Source organism: Lactuca virosa, chromosome 5 (genome assembly GCF_052849685.1).
Source record: "Lactuca virosa cultivar CGN04683 chromosome 5, Lactuca_virosa_CGN04683_v6, whole genome shotgun sequence".
NCBI classification, from domain to species: Eukaryota; Viridiplantae; Streptophyta; class Magnoliopsida; order Asterales; family Asteraceae; genus Lactuca; species Lactuca virosa.
In genome coordinates, this window is record NC_136430.1 from 33,352,997 (window position 1) to 33,369,488 (window position 16,492).

Consider the following 16,492-nt stretch of genomic DNA (forward strand, 5'->3'; position numbering starts at 1 on the left):
ATGACAAGAATTTGGTATTCTTACATTTACGGTAAGGATTTGGGACTGTGAAATGAGCATCATTGGAATCATGTTCAATTGATCTACTTCACAAAGTAAAAAGATCATAGACAAACATAGTGTGCATACTTGGTGTATGTCATGACTATTGTTTAGAAAACATAGTGTACATGCTTGGAGCATGGGACAACTATTGTTTTAATTCAAGTGTTAAGTTGATAAATCGAAACAGAATAATGTGGAATCAATATGGTGATGAATAAAAGGTGTTTTATTTATATTCATAAGGGCTGACACCATATTGGATTCAATTATTCTTGTGTTTCACTTTGCATGTTTTGACTTCCATAATAACTAGGTTATTCTTTCCGAATGATTAAGTTATTCAAACCATCCACAGTCGGTCATATGTTGGAAGTAGATATGAATCAAGACTGTCATGAGTTGGTTGTAGAGGTCTAAGATGTTGGACATGGCTACAACACTCATGAGTGCTCATAAGTTATGAGTATTGGATTCAACCCACGCTCACTTGCATCACTTCATGGAATTTATCTCGAGTGATCGTGAGACGGTAATATCATATAAGTCTTCAAACCTAGAGATATGAGTTGTTACCTATGAGTTGGTTGTACATTGATTGCACGAAAACGCATCAGTAACTTGATGTTATAAAACGTGCCTTTGTGTATAATTCAACAAGTAGTAGAAACAAGTATATGAGTCGAAGTTTATTTGTTCCTTCTAGTCCTTGGAGGATTAGAAGCGATATCTGGGCCCCTCGATGATTTTGTTTTGACCTATGTACCGGGCCCGGTCAGAACTAAATTGATGTGTTCGATTAAGTTCTTTGTCAAACAAATCGGAAATCGGGAAACAAACTGCTGGACAATAAGTAAGACATTGTTCCATGTATTTGTCCGGCTGATATCATGAGAGCAGAGGATTATATGATCACTTATCTAAAATGGCGCTTCATAGTTCAACAGGGTTTTGAGAGCTACGATTGCCGGTTGGTTCCTGAAGTCATATCTGCAAATATGTTATTAGACTCATCCAAGTAGGGGACTGTTGGATAAGGTGTCTAAGTCCATAACAATATTTGAGATGTACTTGACCCGACCCGGCATGGTCCATTTGGGTTGCACTTCATCCGAACAATTTGTTTGGATAATCTTTTGAGAATAGTATGTTCATGCTTTATTAATATATTATAAGTTATAATATATTAATATTAAAATATATTATTTAATTAGTATTGGTCATAAATTAATTTAGAATTAATTTGGTGATCAAAAAGGTGACTATTTAAATATGGGCTCTTGTATTTTATGTAGTGTGGGCTAATACTCATTTGGAATGGGCTTGGCATGCATGGGAATCCATGGATAGTCCATGGAGCTTTTAACCCATGGATCCTTGGAAAGGAAGAGTCATGGGTATTAGGGTTTACATGGATGTAACCCTAATCCTCCACAATATATAAAGGAGCTTATGATGCTTGAAATGACACTAGTTGTGTGTGAACAAGAGTGGTGGCCTAATTTCTAGAGCACATATATTATTCTCTCAAGGTTCCAAGGTTTGTGGTGATTTGTGATTTCACATGAGGCATTCACATTATTGGTGCTAGGCTCTCAAACTCCAAGCAATCAATCACTATCAAAAGGTATGTCATTCTTCTAGTGTTTTATGATTCTAGTTCTTCATGCCATGCTAGTTAGGATGTAAACCTTGGAAATTATTATTTGCATGTATTTTAGAGAAAACATAGATCCAAGGTTTATTAGGGTTGCATGTACACTTAGGTGTGTTAGAATGCTCAAAACCCAACATGTTTTTATGAGTCAATTAATTAAAAAGAAATTTTTGGACTTGAAAATTGGGATGTTACACGGAGGGTTGTCATACGAGGGAGAGTAGGATGGAGTAAGTGGAGCTTGTGCTATAAGAGACAGTGGTCCTCCGAAGTCAGCACATTCTTTAAGTACGGTGGATTCTTGTGCTTGCAGCTCACCGTAGAGCTTGTAGAGAGATAATGAATGGATCTTCCTGTCTCCTTGGACTATCATCTTCGCAGTCGTCCAGTGTCTACCCAAACCATTGAGAAACTGTAGATTTGTCTCATGGTTACTTCGGACCGTGCCAGCATTAGATAACTTAGTGACAATCAGGTTGACCCTTTTGAAGGAGTCTTCCAAACTTTCGCCAGTATGAGCTTTGAAATTGTTGAACTCATTGAGTGCGGTTGTGAGCTTCTTATATTGAGCTTGTTCTGTGCCCTCATATAAGTTTTTGAGAACATCTCAGATTTCTTTTGCTGATCTGCAGTTTATGATAATGTCGAAGTTGTCAGGAGCAACTCCACAATTTCATAAAAAGCAACAGCATCATTTTCCATTTTATCGAGATCATCTTTGGTGGGACGATTCATGGTTGGTTGACCTCCTCCTAGTCTAGCTGTGGCACCGTCGATTTGAACTAGTGTAAGAACAGGGACATGTGGTCCTTCCTCTACGGATCGCCATACATCTCTTTCAAGTCTCTTTAAGTATCTTTCCATTCTCTGAGACCAGTGATGATATTCATTTGCCACCAATATTGGGGCTCTATTAGAACCACCAACACTGTTGGAAACATTGAGAGATAATGCCTGTGCCATATTTCCTTGTTTTGAAAAATTTGTTGTTTTTTTTATATGTTTTAAGAAACGAGCTTCAGTGGTATACAAGGCCTTTTGAAAATCAGAGTTTTACTTCAAAAAGCAACCACTTTGGCTCTGATGCCAATTGTTGAGAGAAAAACTTGAGTCACACTTGAACAAACGTTAGAACAAGTGATAATGCGGAATAAAGTTTAACTCAAAGGATCATTAAAGCTCAACAATAATAATAAGTTAGAGTTATAAAGTTATAGAGTTAGATGCGGAAATATAAGGAAATATAAAGACAACAAGTATTATATCAAGTATACACTTAAGTTGATTCATAACAAGGAATGCAATCAGACCAAGTTAGTAAGTGAGATCAAACTTAGTGATTAAGTCTAGAAAGACTTGCTCCAAAGAGAGATTTCAAACAGTTACGATTCTATATAAGTGATAAGTAAGAAGAGAGTAAGATGAGTGATAAGATTCAGATGCGTAAGAGAGGTAATTCATTGAGAAAGAGAGAACTCTATTTATAGAGTCTCGAAGATTACATACAGTCTAATCTGTTAAAGAATTGCCATGCAGGACACACTGGATAAAAGGAAGTACTTATAGAATAACAGATAAAAGACTGAGACTAAGAGTTGATGATTGTGGCTGCTGATCTTGATTGCGGTGTTGAAATTTGACTGCGGTTCTTGAAAGGTAGCTTCAGATCTCTTTTAAGTTTAAGAGGGTCACTTTTATGTTTCAAAAAAAACATTTGAACGTTTTTACAAGACCAGTCCCTCCTCACCAGATCTTCTTCAACTTTAATCCAATATTTACCCTTTAGCCCTTGATTCTATAATTTCATTTCTAAAACTTACCAAACAACCCATTAGCCTCCACAATCTCTTCAAATTAAGTCCCAATAATTTACCAAGCAGTCCCTGTCTTCATAAATATTTACAAACCAATCCGAAACTTACACTTTTAACCCCCAACTTCTATAATTGTAACAATTAACTCCTCGAGACCAGCACCTTGCCATATTATTATTGATTTTTAGGGCTACTATTCATTCATTAATTCGTCTATTTATTTATTTAATAAACGGGGTGTTACACTACAATCCTTAAATGAACCCTTGCGGTGCTGCCACTGAACTTTCACCAACTCAACAACCTTGTTCCTCAAGGTTTTCGTCTTTCTGTTAAGAATTGTCACCAGTTTCTCGATATAATTCAGGCGATCATCCACCTGAATATACTCCAATGAACCATCGTGGAATCATCCAATAAACATTTCCGTAACTGAGAGACGTTGAACGTACTATGGATCTTACTAAGCTCCTCGAGAAGATCCAAGCGATAAGAAACCCGACCCACCCGGGTCAAAACCCTGAAACGACCGATGTACCTGGGGACCAACTTTCCCCTCTTCCTGAATCGGATGACACCTTTCCAAGGTGATACCTCCGCTGCTCTGCACCATAACTGTCACGCCTGTCTCTTTCACGCTGGCGAAGGTCCGGCCTTGGCCTCGGACTTGGTCCGACTGAGTTCAGCTCAGGCCAAGTCGGGTACTAGTTTTGACTTCTCTTTTTGACGTTTCCTCTGAGGGATACATTAACAATTTGATTGACTAGCACAGGGATTTTCCGGTTCAGCAGCCCGATCATTTGTTTGACTGTCAGCAGACTGAGGTGAGTTTGCTCACTATACTATAGGACACTAGCATATGTTATGTGCTTGTTGTCTTTGTGTTATATGCATGTGTGCCTGTTTGCTATATGTATGTGGGGTGAAATAGACCTGATATAGTCTCGTGCTGGCACATAAATTGAAATAGACTCGGGAGTGAAATAGACCTTGTACGGCTTTGGGTCGACACAAGAGTTGAAATAGACTCGGGGGTGAAATAGCCCCGGGGGTGAAATAGCCCCGGGGAAGAAATAGACCCGACACAACTTTGAGCTGGCAGATATGTATGGTATGCGGTATTTTGGGGAACTCACTTAGCTTCATGCTTACAGTTTTTAGTTTATGTTTCAGGTACTTCCGGATCGAAGGGGAAGAGCTCGGATGATCACATCGCACACACACACACACACACACACCATGATTTCCGCTTTACGTGACTTTGATGTATTTGGGGATGTTTGATTTATATACACTGTTTTTCTTATGGATTTATGAACATGTTTGATTGGTGATTTTAATATTAAAACAAAATTTTTGGTCTTAAATTTTGGGACGTTACAACTGAGCTCCTCACGTTAGATCCAAATGGTAGGTAACCTTGCCTACGTGAATAATAAACCATAAGGGGTCTAATATACCTAGGGCCCAACTTGCCTCACGTCCAAAACTGTATGACACCCTTCCAATGTGACACCTTTAGAACCACAAAATCCCCAACTTGAAACTCAAGATCAGATCTCCATTTATCTGCATAGCTCTTCTACCGACTTTGCACAATCTGAAGTCCCCCACGTGCGTGTTGAATAAGCTCGGTAGTCTTGAGCATGTCATTAGTGCTACTCATGACTATCTGAATAACATTTCCCCAACAAATTGAGGTCCTACACTTCCCCTCATAAATCATTTTGAAGGGAGACATTCAAATATTGGATTGAAATTTGTTGTTGTAGGAGAATTCTGTCAACGTTAGATACAAATCCCAACTCCTACCCATGTCAAGTACATAAGCCGTTGACATATCTTCTAAAGTCTAAATCGTCCACTCACTCTGTCCATTTGTCTGAGGATGATATTTTGTCCTGAAGTGAAAATGAATGCCCAGATCCTCATGAAATCTCTTCCAAAACTTGGAAGTGAACCCGACATCCCTATATGAAACTACTGAAATAGGCACGCATGACTGGAAATCACCTACCCGACATAAATATTTTCTAGCTTCTCGGTTGAGGTGCTCTCCTGAATAGTAATAAAATGGGCCCTACTGGTTAACCTATTGATGATGATCCAAATCGCATCAACATTCCGAAGAGTCTTCGACAACTTCGTAATCAGATTAATCGTGATGCGATCCTATTTCAACATCGGAGTATCCAAAGGTTGCAGCTTTGAACCTTGAGTTTCCAGCAAGTCAAACACCTCTCTACATACCATGTCAGTGTGCCACATCCTTCTTCATAGCCGCTCACCAACAATCATCATGAAGGTGTCTATACATCTTGGTCGTGCCCGCATGGATCAAAAATTTGGACTTGTGAGCCTCATCCAAAGTCTGAGGAGCCACATATGACACCTATATCTGACCAAATCAAGTCAACAAACAACAAACCTCGACTGTCTCTAACATACGAAGGGACATGTCCCTTGACTCTCTTTCTCTTATGATTCTCAATGCTGACCGGCTTGGTCTGCACCTCTTTAATAATTTCCAACAATATAGTAACTATTGTCATCGTCAAAGATAAATCACGAATAGGTGCACTAGTCGTCTTCCGACTCAATGCACCAGCCACAACGTTGACATTGCTTGGATGATAAAGAATTTCATAGTCATAGTCATTTACTATGTCCAATCATCTGCACTGCCTCATATTCAGATTTGGCTGATCTATGGAATTATTTTAAAAAAAATATCTTGCTTGGATGATCTTTGAGAACCCAACATAGAATTTCTCTATCACTTCACACTCCAAAGTACACAATATTCAAAGCAAGATCACCTTCTTCTTCCTCCTTAGCTTTTACAATTTCTTCGAGAACACAAAGACCAAAACCCTAGCTTATGGAAGCTAGGTTTTACACAATTTTAAGGGAGAAGAGAGCCAAATTTCATGGCTTGACTTAAAGAGAGGGAGGGGACACCAAAGGGTTGCCTTATATAAGTAAACCCTAATGCCAAACTTGCCCACCAAAAAATCTTTTAATTAAGGACATAATTATCTAAAATTAAATGATAATTATCTAGTCATAATCAAATGTTCTTAATTACAAATTAAATATTTCTCTATTTTGTAGTTTCTAATTAGACCATCAAACTACTAAGAATAACAAAGTAATTCCTTTATTTATATTTATTTATTATTCTTGCTTTTAGATTTTATTTTGTGTGCAACACAAGTCACCAACATATTATGAGAGTGGACATACCTCCAACAAATGGATCCTATAGGCTTCTTGGTTAATTTGAAAAAAATAAGTTTTTTTCTTATAATTTCCATTAAATTATGGTTGGTTAGTTTACTGGATATCTCAAAAGTTTATTTCTTAGAAATAAGTTATTTAATGAAAGAATTACCTATTAGTTGTTTGCTTCTCTATCAAACAGATACAACCAGATACAGTTAAAATTCTAAAAGTGCAGTATACTTTAAAGGGAATAAGTATTTTATCAGGAATGTGGTGTCACCACACTATCTCAACTTTTGAGGGGTGTCCTACTTAATCTAGACAACGATTTTTAAATTTTATCTAATAAAAATGAAGGTGCCACACAACTTTGTTTTGTTATTTTAGGAGAATAAAGTTAATCAAATTATTATTTATTAGAAATTAGTCAATTACCTATTTCAATTAATAAATATCATTTTTAATTAAGAATTACCTTATCATGCATTTAATAATTGCTATTCGTATGTTTACTTTTAATTTTACGTGTTCATTAAAAAAAAAAAAAAAAAAAAAAAAAAAAAAAAAAAAAAAACAAGATATATAATTAGCCAAATAGACAATATATATAATCTATGACCATATTAAAATTTATTTTTAAATAATATAAAGGTCCAATTTAAGAAATCATATATATATATATATATATATATATATATATATATATATATATATATATATATATAAGAATGATCATTTGAGAACCTATATTTTCCCGAGAACCCGAGAACCAAATAAGGACCGTTAGATCAAAATAACAGAGGGTCAATATGATTTGTGGCATTTTTGTAAAAACTTGAAAATAAAAAACACGGGGGTATCTTATTTCAATTTGTTAGAGGGCATTTTAGGGATAGAAAACTTATACCTGATCCTGTCAAACCCTTTCCTTATACTATTTCTCTATGTTCGTCATCAAATCTCTCTCCCTCTCACGTTCTTCATTGACGACAAAGACGACTGCATCCCCCATCATCCGTCGTCGATCGCCTCCCTCCTACCTTCACCAGCCACCTCTACCTCTGTCGACACCACACTCCTTGATCTCACATTCTTCATAGAAAAAATTCCACTGAAGATGCTTTGATTTTGAATCGTTTTATCCTCCATCAATTCGTTCCCCGGAGTACACCATAATCGCCGATTTCATCTCGGCCTCCTCTGTGGATTGAAGACCTGAACGGAGAAGAAGATCCTTTGTCGATCAAGAATTCAAAGTGCAAACAATATGAAAAGTGCATCTGGTCTCGATCGCTATACTTACGCCTGAAGCACTTGACCTTAGCCTATCAGACTATCCCTAACTCTCGATATCGGTCTCAATTTTCCTCCACTAGAAGTTGCCTAAACAGAGGTTTTTATTTTTCTGCATTTCTTCGGTTTTTTAGATCAGATGTCACTTTTGCTTTTCTGCATTACCAAAATTAAGTTGACAATCTATATGTTTGTTCGTATTCTGATTTAGTTATCAGATTCAATATAGTATGTGATATTGAAATTACTTAGAGTTTAGAAGTTTTCTTATTAAGAAGAACATTTTCGTGAAAATATAAAACTCTAGTGCTCTTTTCCTTCATGTGTTGCCTTATGAATATTGTTGTTCTCTTTAACATGGACCTTTCTGGTGAAAATATAGTCAATTTGTATTCAAAGTGTTAGGTTTTCTGAAGTGCACACAAGTTGCTCGATGAAAGTCCTGAACCAGATTTAGTTCCTTTGCTTTAATTTTAAGGTAGATTGGCTTAATACAAGTATACAACTTTGCATTCCTTTGTTCACTCTAATAATCCATGATATTTTCTTAGGATTTTACCACAGTTTCAACAATTAAGGCACCAGACTTTGGTTAGGTGGGAGGTTGGTGGTGCTGATATCAGCCACGAGAGAAGTTTTTCCAAGGACAAAATGGGAAGTAAAGAGTTATTACCTACTTTGAGAAGTATATTTATTCCAACAGATAAATATAGAAAAGATGATATTATATGTCTTTCCCCATTTGGAATCACCCGACTTAGTAAAAAATATAGTACGGTTGTCCATTTCAACTACCATGTAGACTCGGCTATGATTATGAATGATGGTGGTCAGGAAGAGGAAGTTACTGTAGGAGATGCAGTTGGATGTGTGTTTCATTGATGTTTTTATTTGGTCACATCAGATGGTATTTCTGTAATTCTACCCTCTATTTCATTGGAATTACCTTTTGGTTGTATTCCTGTTGAAGCTATTGGATACCGCCAGAATAATATCTGCTCTATGGATCAAACTGTAAACCTAATTGAAATAAAAGGATTGAAGCAGCTATGGCCAACTTGGAAAATTGAGGTTTTAGATAGAGTTCTTTTGTATGAAGGATATGAAGAAGCAGATCATTTATGCTTGGAAAACGGTAATTTCGTTTTAATTCTAAGTGGAATTAAGATAAACATATGATTACAAATTTGATTTTCCTTGTTAATGTTTAATGTTGATATCTATCTGTAGGGTGGGACCTGAAGGTTTCCCGGATTCGTCGGTTGTAACTGGCACTGGATTACTTGAACTTTCAGGAGATTGAGATGTAAGATTTATTATTTATAAACTTCAGTTTGATTGATACATAACCAAATATGACATCATCTCATTTTTTTATGGATAATTAGTTCGTTAGAGATGCTTGCTGGTGTGAGTTTGGCAGAAGAAGGCGTCCTGAGATTGGTCTTTGCTGCAGTTTATTTGTCATTGAATAAAGGTGGAAATGATAATGATGTATCATCTACATCAAGGTATGATTCTTTTTATACATCTTATATTTTTTATATGGTGTATTTTCTTATAGAATAAAGGTGGAAAGTTGCGTAAGGCAGCTGGTTTTTGGCACTGTTAGGAGATCTCTTCGAAACCAAATAACTGAAGTGATGAGAAGTCAGGGGTATTTTGGACCATATGAGTCGAAGATATTGGAAGGGTTATCATTTGTTGAGGTATATGTGTTTTCTCAATCCTATTATCAACAGTTGCTCTTGATTCTGATCGTGCAACTTTTTGTTTTGTGATAGAGGGTCTACTCTTGCAGTAGTTTTCACGCAACATTTCTTTCCCAGGAAAAGGACTTAATTGTCAATTTACCAGAAGACATCAAGCTGCCTGTGTTGCATATACTATCTAACAACCTTACGATTGAGTGTGGTGAAGTTGATGGAGTTGCTTTAGGTTTATGGAGAGATGTGAGCAAATATTCAGAGATTCCTGTGGTTGATGATGATGACACTCATGCTTGTTACTGGGCTTCTGCTGCAGTCTGGTCTGATGCTTGGGATCAATGAACCATAGATCGTGTAAGTTTGTTTATATCTTATTTTTCAAACATGCTTGAAAAAAACTAGAAAGTAATTTATATGTTTGTCATTGTGCAGATAGTGTTAGACAGGCTTTCTCTTGTTGATTTTGATGTATCATGGAAGTCACAATTTGAGTACCACATAAGCCACAGTAACTCGGAGGAAGCTTCTAGACTCATTGACATAATTCCATCATACTCATCACAACATGGAAACCTTCGAATCAGTTTAGATGGTTTACCAAGTGCTTCTACTGAAGCCAAAACCGATTTCAATGATTATTGAAACTACATATATTCTATACAAGACTTAGATGTTGTATGCATGGATGTCCAAGATATAAAAATACTAAGGTTCCCATCGATTAATACATCCTCCATGTGGCTAAAATCACTTGTGGAATTACATCTTGCTAAAAAATTCATATTTCTTAAAGAATTATGGGATGGTACTGCGGAAATAGTATGTCTTCTCGCAAAGTCAAACTTTGTCACAAATTCCAGTGATGCAGCTTCTGTTGACCAGTCAATAGAAGGAGATTCAACAGATCTTTATTTCCCAAATATTGATAAAGACATGAGTGGAGGTTGTTTCCAGGGTCTTCATAAGCTTTTTCTGCACCATTGTATTCAACATAACTTGCCACACTTACTTGATCTTTACCTTGATCATCATAAGTTGGGTGCAGATCGTGAACTTCTTTCTGCCTTGCTAGAAGCTGCTGTAAGTTCTCATTAATTTTTGTCATTGTTTCCAGTTGTTTTTCTTTATTTATGTATTTCTCATCAACATTAATTAACTTGTACTTTTATGAGCAGACTACAAGAGAACCACTATACTTTTGGCAGTTTTGCGGTTTAACCACTAATACTTTTGTTTTTCCCAATCAAACCATGAAAGTTTCATTTTGACCTTTTATATTATGTGTCATTTTTATAAAAAGTGAAAATGGCATGCCATTAGTTATTAACAATTATATATATACAGCAGTTTAAATTTTGTGGTTTAAAATAATTTTTTTTTCTTTTCAATCAAACCATGGAAGCCCCAGACATTAAAACAAATTAACCATTTGACATGTTGTTATATCAGGTTTCACCTGTAATTTTGCTTATGTGGCATTTAAAAAAGAAAAGAAAATGACATGTCAATTATAATTAGGGTAAATTACAGAAAAAAAACATTTTATATTTAGCAGTTTTGCGGTTTAACCAGTACTTGAATATTATTATTATTTTTTTATTTGTTTTTTTTTCAATCAAACCATTATATTTTGAGTAGTATTAGTAGTTAAACCGCACAACTGCCTATTTTTTTTATTATTTTATTTTTTGTAATTTGCCCTAATATTAACTAACATGTCAATTTCTTTTATTTTTCTTAAAATGCCAAATAAGCAAAAACTAAAAGTACTGGTGAAACATGAAATAACATAGCAGGTTAAAATGGTTAATTTAGAAAAATGTCAAAACCTTTTATGGTTTGATTGGAAAAAAAATAAAGTATTATTGGTTAAATTTCATTTTCTTCTCTTTTTAGAAAAAATGCCACATAAACAAAGTAACCGGTGAAACCTGTTTGGAAACATGTCTTAAACCTCATCTCTATGGTTTGATCAGAAAAAACAAAGTATTAGTGGTTAGACTGCAATGTAATTCACCCTAACTTTAAGGTTATGAAGCAATTCTTAATTAATTTTGGGAGAAATGATTCACAGGGAGATTGTCAATGGGCAAAATGGTTGGTGTTATCAAGGGTTAAAGGGAACGAATACGAGGCATCATTCTCAAATGCTAGGTCAATTGCATCACGTCCTGGAAATCTGGAAATAGAGGAGGATATAATTCATACAGTTGATGACATTGCTGAAGGAGCAAGAGAAATGGCTACAATAGCAACATTGATATACGCGCCTCTTCCTATTCAAGACTGTTTAAGCAATGGTAGTGTAAATAGAAACCGCAGCTCTTCAGCTCAGTGTACTTTAGAAAATCTAAGGCCAGCCATGCAACGATTTCCTACACTATGGCGCACGTTAGTTGCAGTGTGTTTCGAACAAGATCCAACTTCCAACTATTTTACCTCTAGATCAAAAAGCAAGTTATTTATTTATTTATTTATTAAAATGTGTTGATTTTTGACATGATTGATTGTTTTTTTAAATACAACATTCAGAAATTTTGCTTTATCAGACTATCTTAACTGGCGTGACAATATCTTTTACTTTGCTGGACATGATACTTCACTTGAACAAATGCTCCCTGGATGGTTCTCTAAGGCTGTCCGTAGACTTGTTCAGCTTTATGTGCAGGTTATATTTGATTGCATTTATTTTGATTTTGAAGGGTTATTGTTAAAATTAAAAAGCCCTTATTCTTTTCCAAAAAAGGCACCTTTTTTGTCAGTGGCTTTTGTGAAAAAAATGTGGCCTTTTTTTTCAAAAAGAAAGAAAGTGGAGTCTTTTTTGGTCAGGTAGGAAAATCATAAAAAAGAATAAGTTTTTGCAGGGTCCTCTTGGTGGGCAATCTGTACCGGGGTTACAAGTGGAAGAATCTTATCTTCTTAGAGATATTGATTATGAAGATAATGGTAATGAACAATCAAAGATCAGCACATTGTCTTGGGAAGCTGCTATTCACATTATCGTTAATTACTGAAGTCAAAGGAGTTCCGACACACCGGACAAGTAGGATGGACCTTCAACCAAGTATCTATACAACTTAAATAAATAAGTGACAACATTCCGGCAACAACCTGAGGACGTCTGATTGTTTATAATCCATCAAGCAAATAGCGCAACCGGAGCAACAGTTACTGGTGTGGGTGTCTGTTTCAGAGTCAGCGTTGTGAGTCATCACGTGTAACACCGTAATTTTTCAAACAAAATTTTCATATTAAAATCGCATACTTTTCGTAACATATTGTATAGAAATCTCGTTTATTCAAATTACAAAACACAACTCCATTAATAAGCCAGGATCCTCAAAACGTGACTCTTTCTCTGGTGTGTACAATCAAACCGGTGCCTTCCCGCGATCCTCTGAGATACCTGAAACACATAACACATAACACGGTAAGCACGAAGCTTAGTGAGTTCCCCAAAATACCACATATAACACATATTAGCCACTCGAGGCTATAACTCTGTGGGCCCACTGGCCCTAACTCTGTGGACCCTGTGGTCTTAACTCTATGGACCCTCTGGTCCTAACTCTGTGGACCTTCCGTTCCTAACTCTGTAAACTCTGGAATACACACAGCATAAATCACATAGAAATAATGCAGTGCAACACATCACATACATAGCATACAAGATACTCTGTCACATAACTCTTCTTACCACTCAAGGTAAGGTATAGTGAGAAGACTCACCTGACCAGCAGCAAGTAAAGACCCCGCTCCCGGATCTCGAACTAGCCTCCACCTAACACAAGGGATGGATATCTCTAAGTGATACTCTAATCACAACTCTAATGACCGAAGGCTATTCTTCCTCTCTTTAACTCTTTGAAGTGGATAAAAGACCATTTTAGCCCTCCATGGTCTCTACTACTTATGTTGATCAAAGCCCCAAAGTCAACAGAAGTCAAACTCGAGTCAACAGTCCATGTTTGACCCGAATCGTCGAGTGCACCCTTGCGACTCGTCGAGTCCACTTACTTTCCTCAGAAATCTCGTGACAGTCAAACTCAGCTCGTCGAGTTGACCCCCAACTCGTCGAGCTATCGCCTGATTCGGTTCCTCGGGACAAACCCTAACCAACTCGTCGAGTCGGCTCATCGACTCGGCGAGTTCATTCAGACCAAATGTTCATTCAGACGATTTAAGGCAGATCCATCACCCCAAACACTAGATCTACCATCCTGAGGGTCGATTGTCACGTAAAGCTGCAAGCTTTACGTTTAAACATGGCATATAAAGCTCATAATGCCAATATAACTCTAACAAGGATGATTAACCACAATAACTCTTCTATGGTTAACTAAAGCTATAATCTTTGGACTCTCTGGACCTCATAAGGTCCAGATCTGAAGTCTAAGCCTCATGAGAGACCTTATGCATACAAAGTCCCAACAATGGTGGAAGAAACCCTAATCTTCCATATCTACAAGATCTAAGCAAAATAACAAGAAAGGTGCAAGCTTTTACCTCTTACTCAAGCCCTTGCACGAAGTTACACCAGATCCACTGATTCTCTAGCTCCCTTGATGGGTGATCTCCTCTTCTCCTCAAGAGATTCACTAGTTTACTCCAAGTTTTAGCTTTTAAGACTCTCATGGCTCTCCATACACGTTTAGGGTTTGCTCTCAAGGAAGGGTAGCCGCAAATAAGGCTATAAGTTCCTTTAAATAGGTCTCAAACCCGGGAAATTAGGGTTTCTCTGCCCAGCACCTACTCGGCGATTCCCTCCTCTGACTCGTCGAGTCCATTCATTAAGTTCACGTGATCAACTCGACTCGACTCGGCGAGTTGGTCCCTCAACTCGTCGAGTCCCTCCTTAAATCTCAAGATTAACATATGAACTCCTCCCTGGAAAAGGACAGACCCATCTGCCATTATGCTACCCCTTCTGACTCTCAAGAATCTGGAACTCTAGTAGCCTGACACACAGCCAGACTGCCATCTCCAGATGTCACCACGTTATTCGCTTCTCTGACTCTCTAGTGGGGACCGATAAAACAAGTCCATGCCCAAAACTGGAAACCGATCACTCGTCCCAGTCATGATAAACAATCTCGGTCATATACCAAGGAATGGAAGGATCACATCACACCAGAGACTCATCCACTGAACTGCAATCAAACCCCAGCTCCCTTCTCCAAATCCCTTTCAACACTGAGCACCAGGTCATCTCTCGACCTAGCAGTTGAACCTCCAAAGGTTACCCATTGCGTGTACCAACACGCCTCACTGAGTTCCTTATCAATGCAACTATCTCGGCTCTGTGTGACACACGAGTCACGAAGTTCACTTCACCTCAAGCGAGTACGGAATTCGACTCGCTCTCGACCTCTGCCGTCTACTACTCATTAGTTCCATGTGTTTCGCGGTTTTCTCATACCAACGAATTGACCCACTCCGGTCTAAGACACCAGATGGAACAATACCCCCTTCCAAATGAAGTGCATCTCTGAATCTGGAATCTCATTCCGTCTACTCAATACACCACTAGAATCGAACTCAACTCAAGAGTCTGATCCGGCACAGAATTGGAACCACTCGTCCCAACGAACCACTCAACTCATGACTCATGACCCGCAACTCATGCGTTCCTCACTTATCTACGTCCCTTTGGTTGCGACAACCATTACTCAATTTCAGAATATAACGACTCCCGACAAATATGGAGACTCCAGTCTCGCCCCTGGTTCGACCACCAGGCTCCCACAAAATCAAATATTAGGGCTACCCAAGCCCAAAACTCTTCTGCGCCACGCTCTGATCAAAGAGAACTTCGTCACAACATTCTCTTGCTGACTAGCGGGTACCACGGCTCCCCGCAGTATCACAACGACCTCTCACTGAACAGTGAGTACTACGTCTCCCCGCAGCATCACCATAACCCCTCACTGAATAGTGAGTACTACGGCTCCCCGTAGCATCACCGCAACCTCTCACTGAATAGTGAGTATTACGGCTCCCCGTAGCATCACCGCAACCTCTCACTGAATAGTGAGTATTACGGCTCCCCGTAGCATCACCACAACCTCTCATTGAATAGTGAGTACTACGGCTCCCCGTAGCATCACCGCAACCTCTCACTGAATAGTGAGTACTACGGCTCCCCGTAGCATCACCGCAACCTCTCACTGAATAGGGAGTACTACGGCTCCCCGCAGCATCACCGCAACCTCTCACTGAATAGGGAGTACTACGGCTCCCCGCAGTATCACAACACCCTCTCCCTGACTGGCAATTACTGCGGCTTCCCGTAGTATCACCGCACTCTCTCGCACTAACTCATGGATGCTATAGCTCTCTGTAGTCTTACTGTGCTTTCTCTTACCACTCCACGATCTCATCCTCAAGTCGACGCCATCCTGCGTTCACTCACTCATGCTTCGCGGCCGAGCGTAGATAGGTACACACACGCATCCCGGCTATGCATCACTACTTCGGACGACCACCGCCGTGGCAAAACTTCTTTTTCTCGTTGCCATTCACATTCTCAGATAATCCCGTTTGGTGACAATTAGCTTAAGGGCCCCCACCGGAACCATAGACACTTATACACCACTCGACATCTCATAACTCAAGTCTCGAAATAATCCGAAACTTATAACATTAAACTCGGATACCTCGAAATACTCCATCTCCCAAACTGAAACACGGAGAAATCGCCAACGGCTCAGAACACGAAAATGACCCTCCGAAACTCTTTCCTCTATTGCTCA

General features: G+C 38.2%; 1 protein-coding gene across 1 annotated transcript; it reads left to right on the top strand.

Annotated features, from left to right (window-relative positions):
• The first annotated feature begins 10,475 nt into the window (after positions 1-10,475).
• LOC145111125 (uncharacterized) lies at positions 10,476-12,299 on the top strand. The gene is made up of 3 exons (XM_079047424.1): positions 10,476-10,820; positions 11,815-12,197; positions 12,290-12,299. Exons 1-3 carry the CDS (start codon positions 10,476-10,478, stop codon positions 12,297-12,299), a joined length of 738 nt encoding a protein of 245 aa, XP_078903550.1.
• Positions 12,300-16,492: the final 4,193 nt, after the last annotated feature.

Excerpts from the sequence above, each read along its gene's own strand:
- LOC145111125 (XM_079047424.1), top strand. The coding sequence starts at position 10,476 with ATGTGGCTAAAATCACTTGTGGAATTACATCTTGCTAAAAAATTCATA. Across the intron at positions 10,821-11,814 it reads CTGCCTTGCTAGAAGCTGCT|GGAGATTGTCAATGGGCAAA; the intron begins GTAAGTTCTCAT and ends AATGATTCACAG.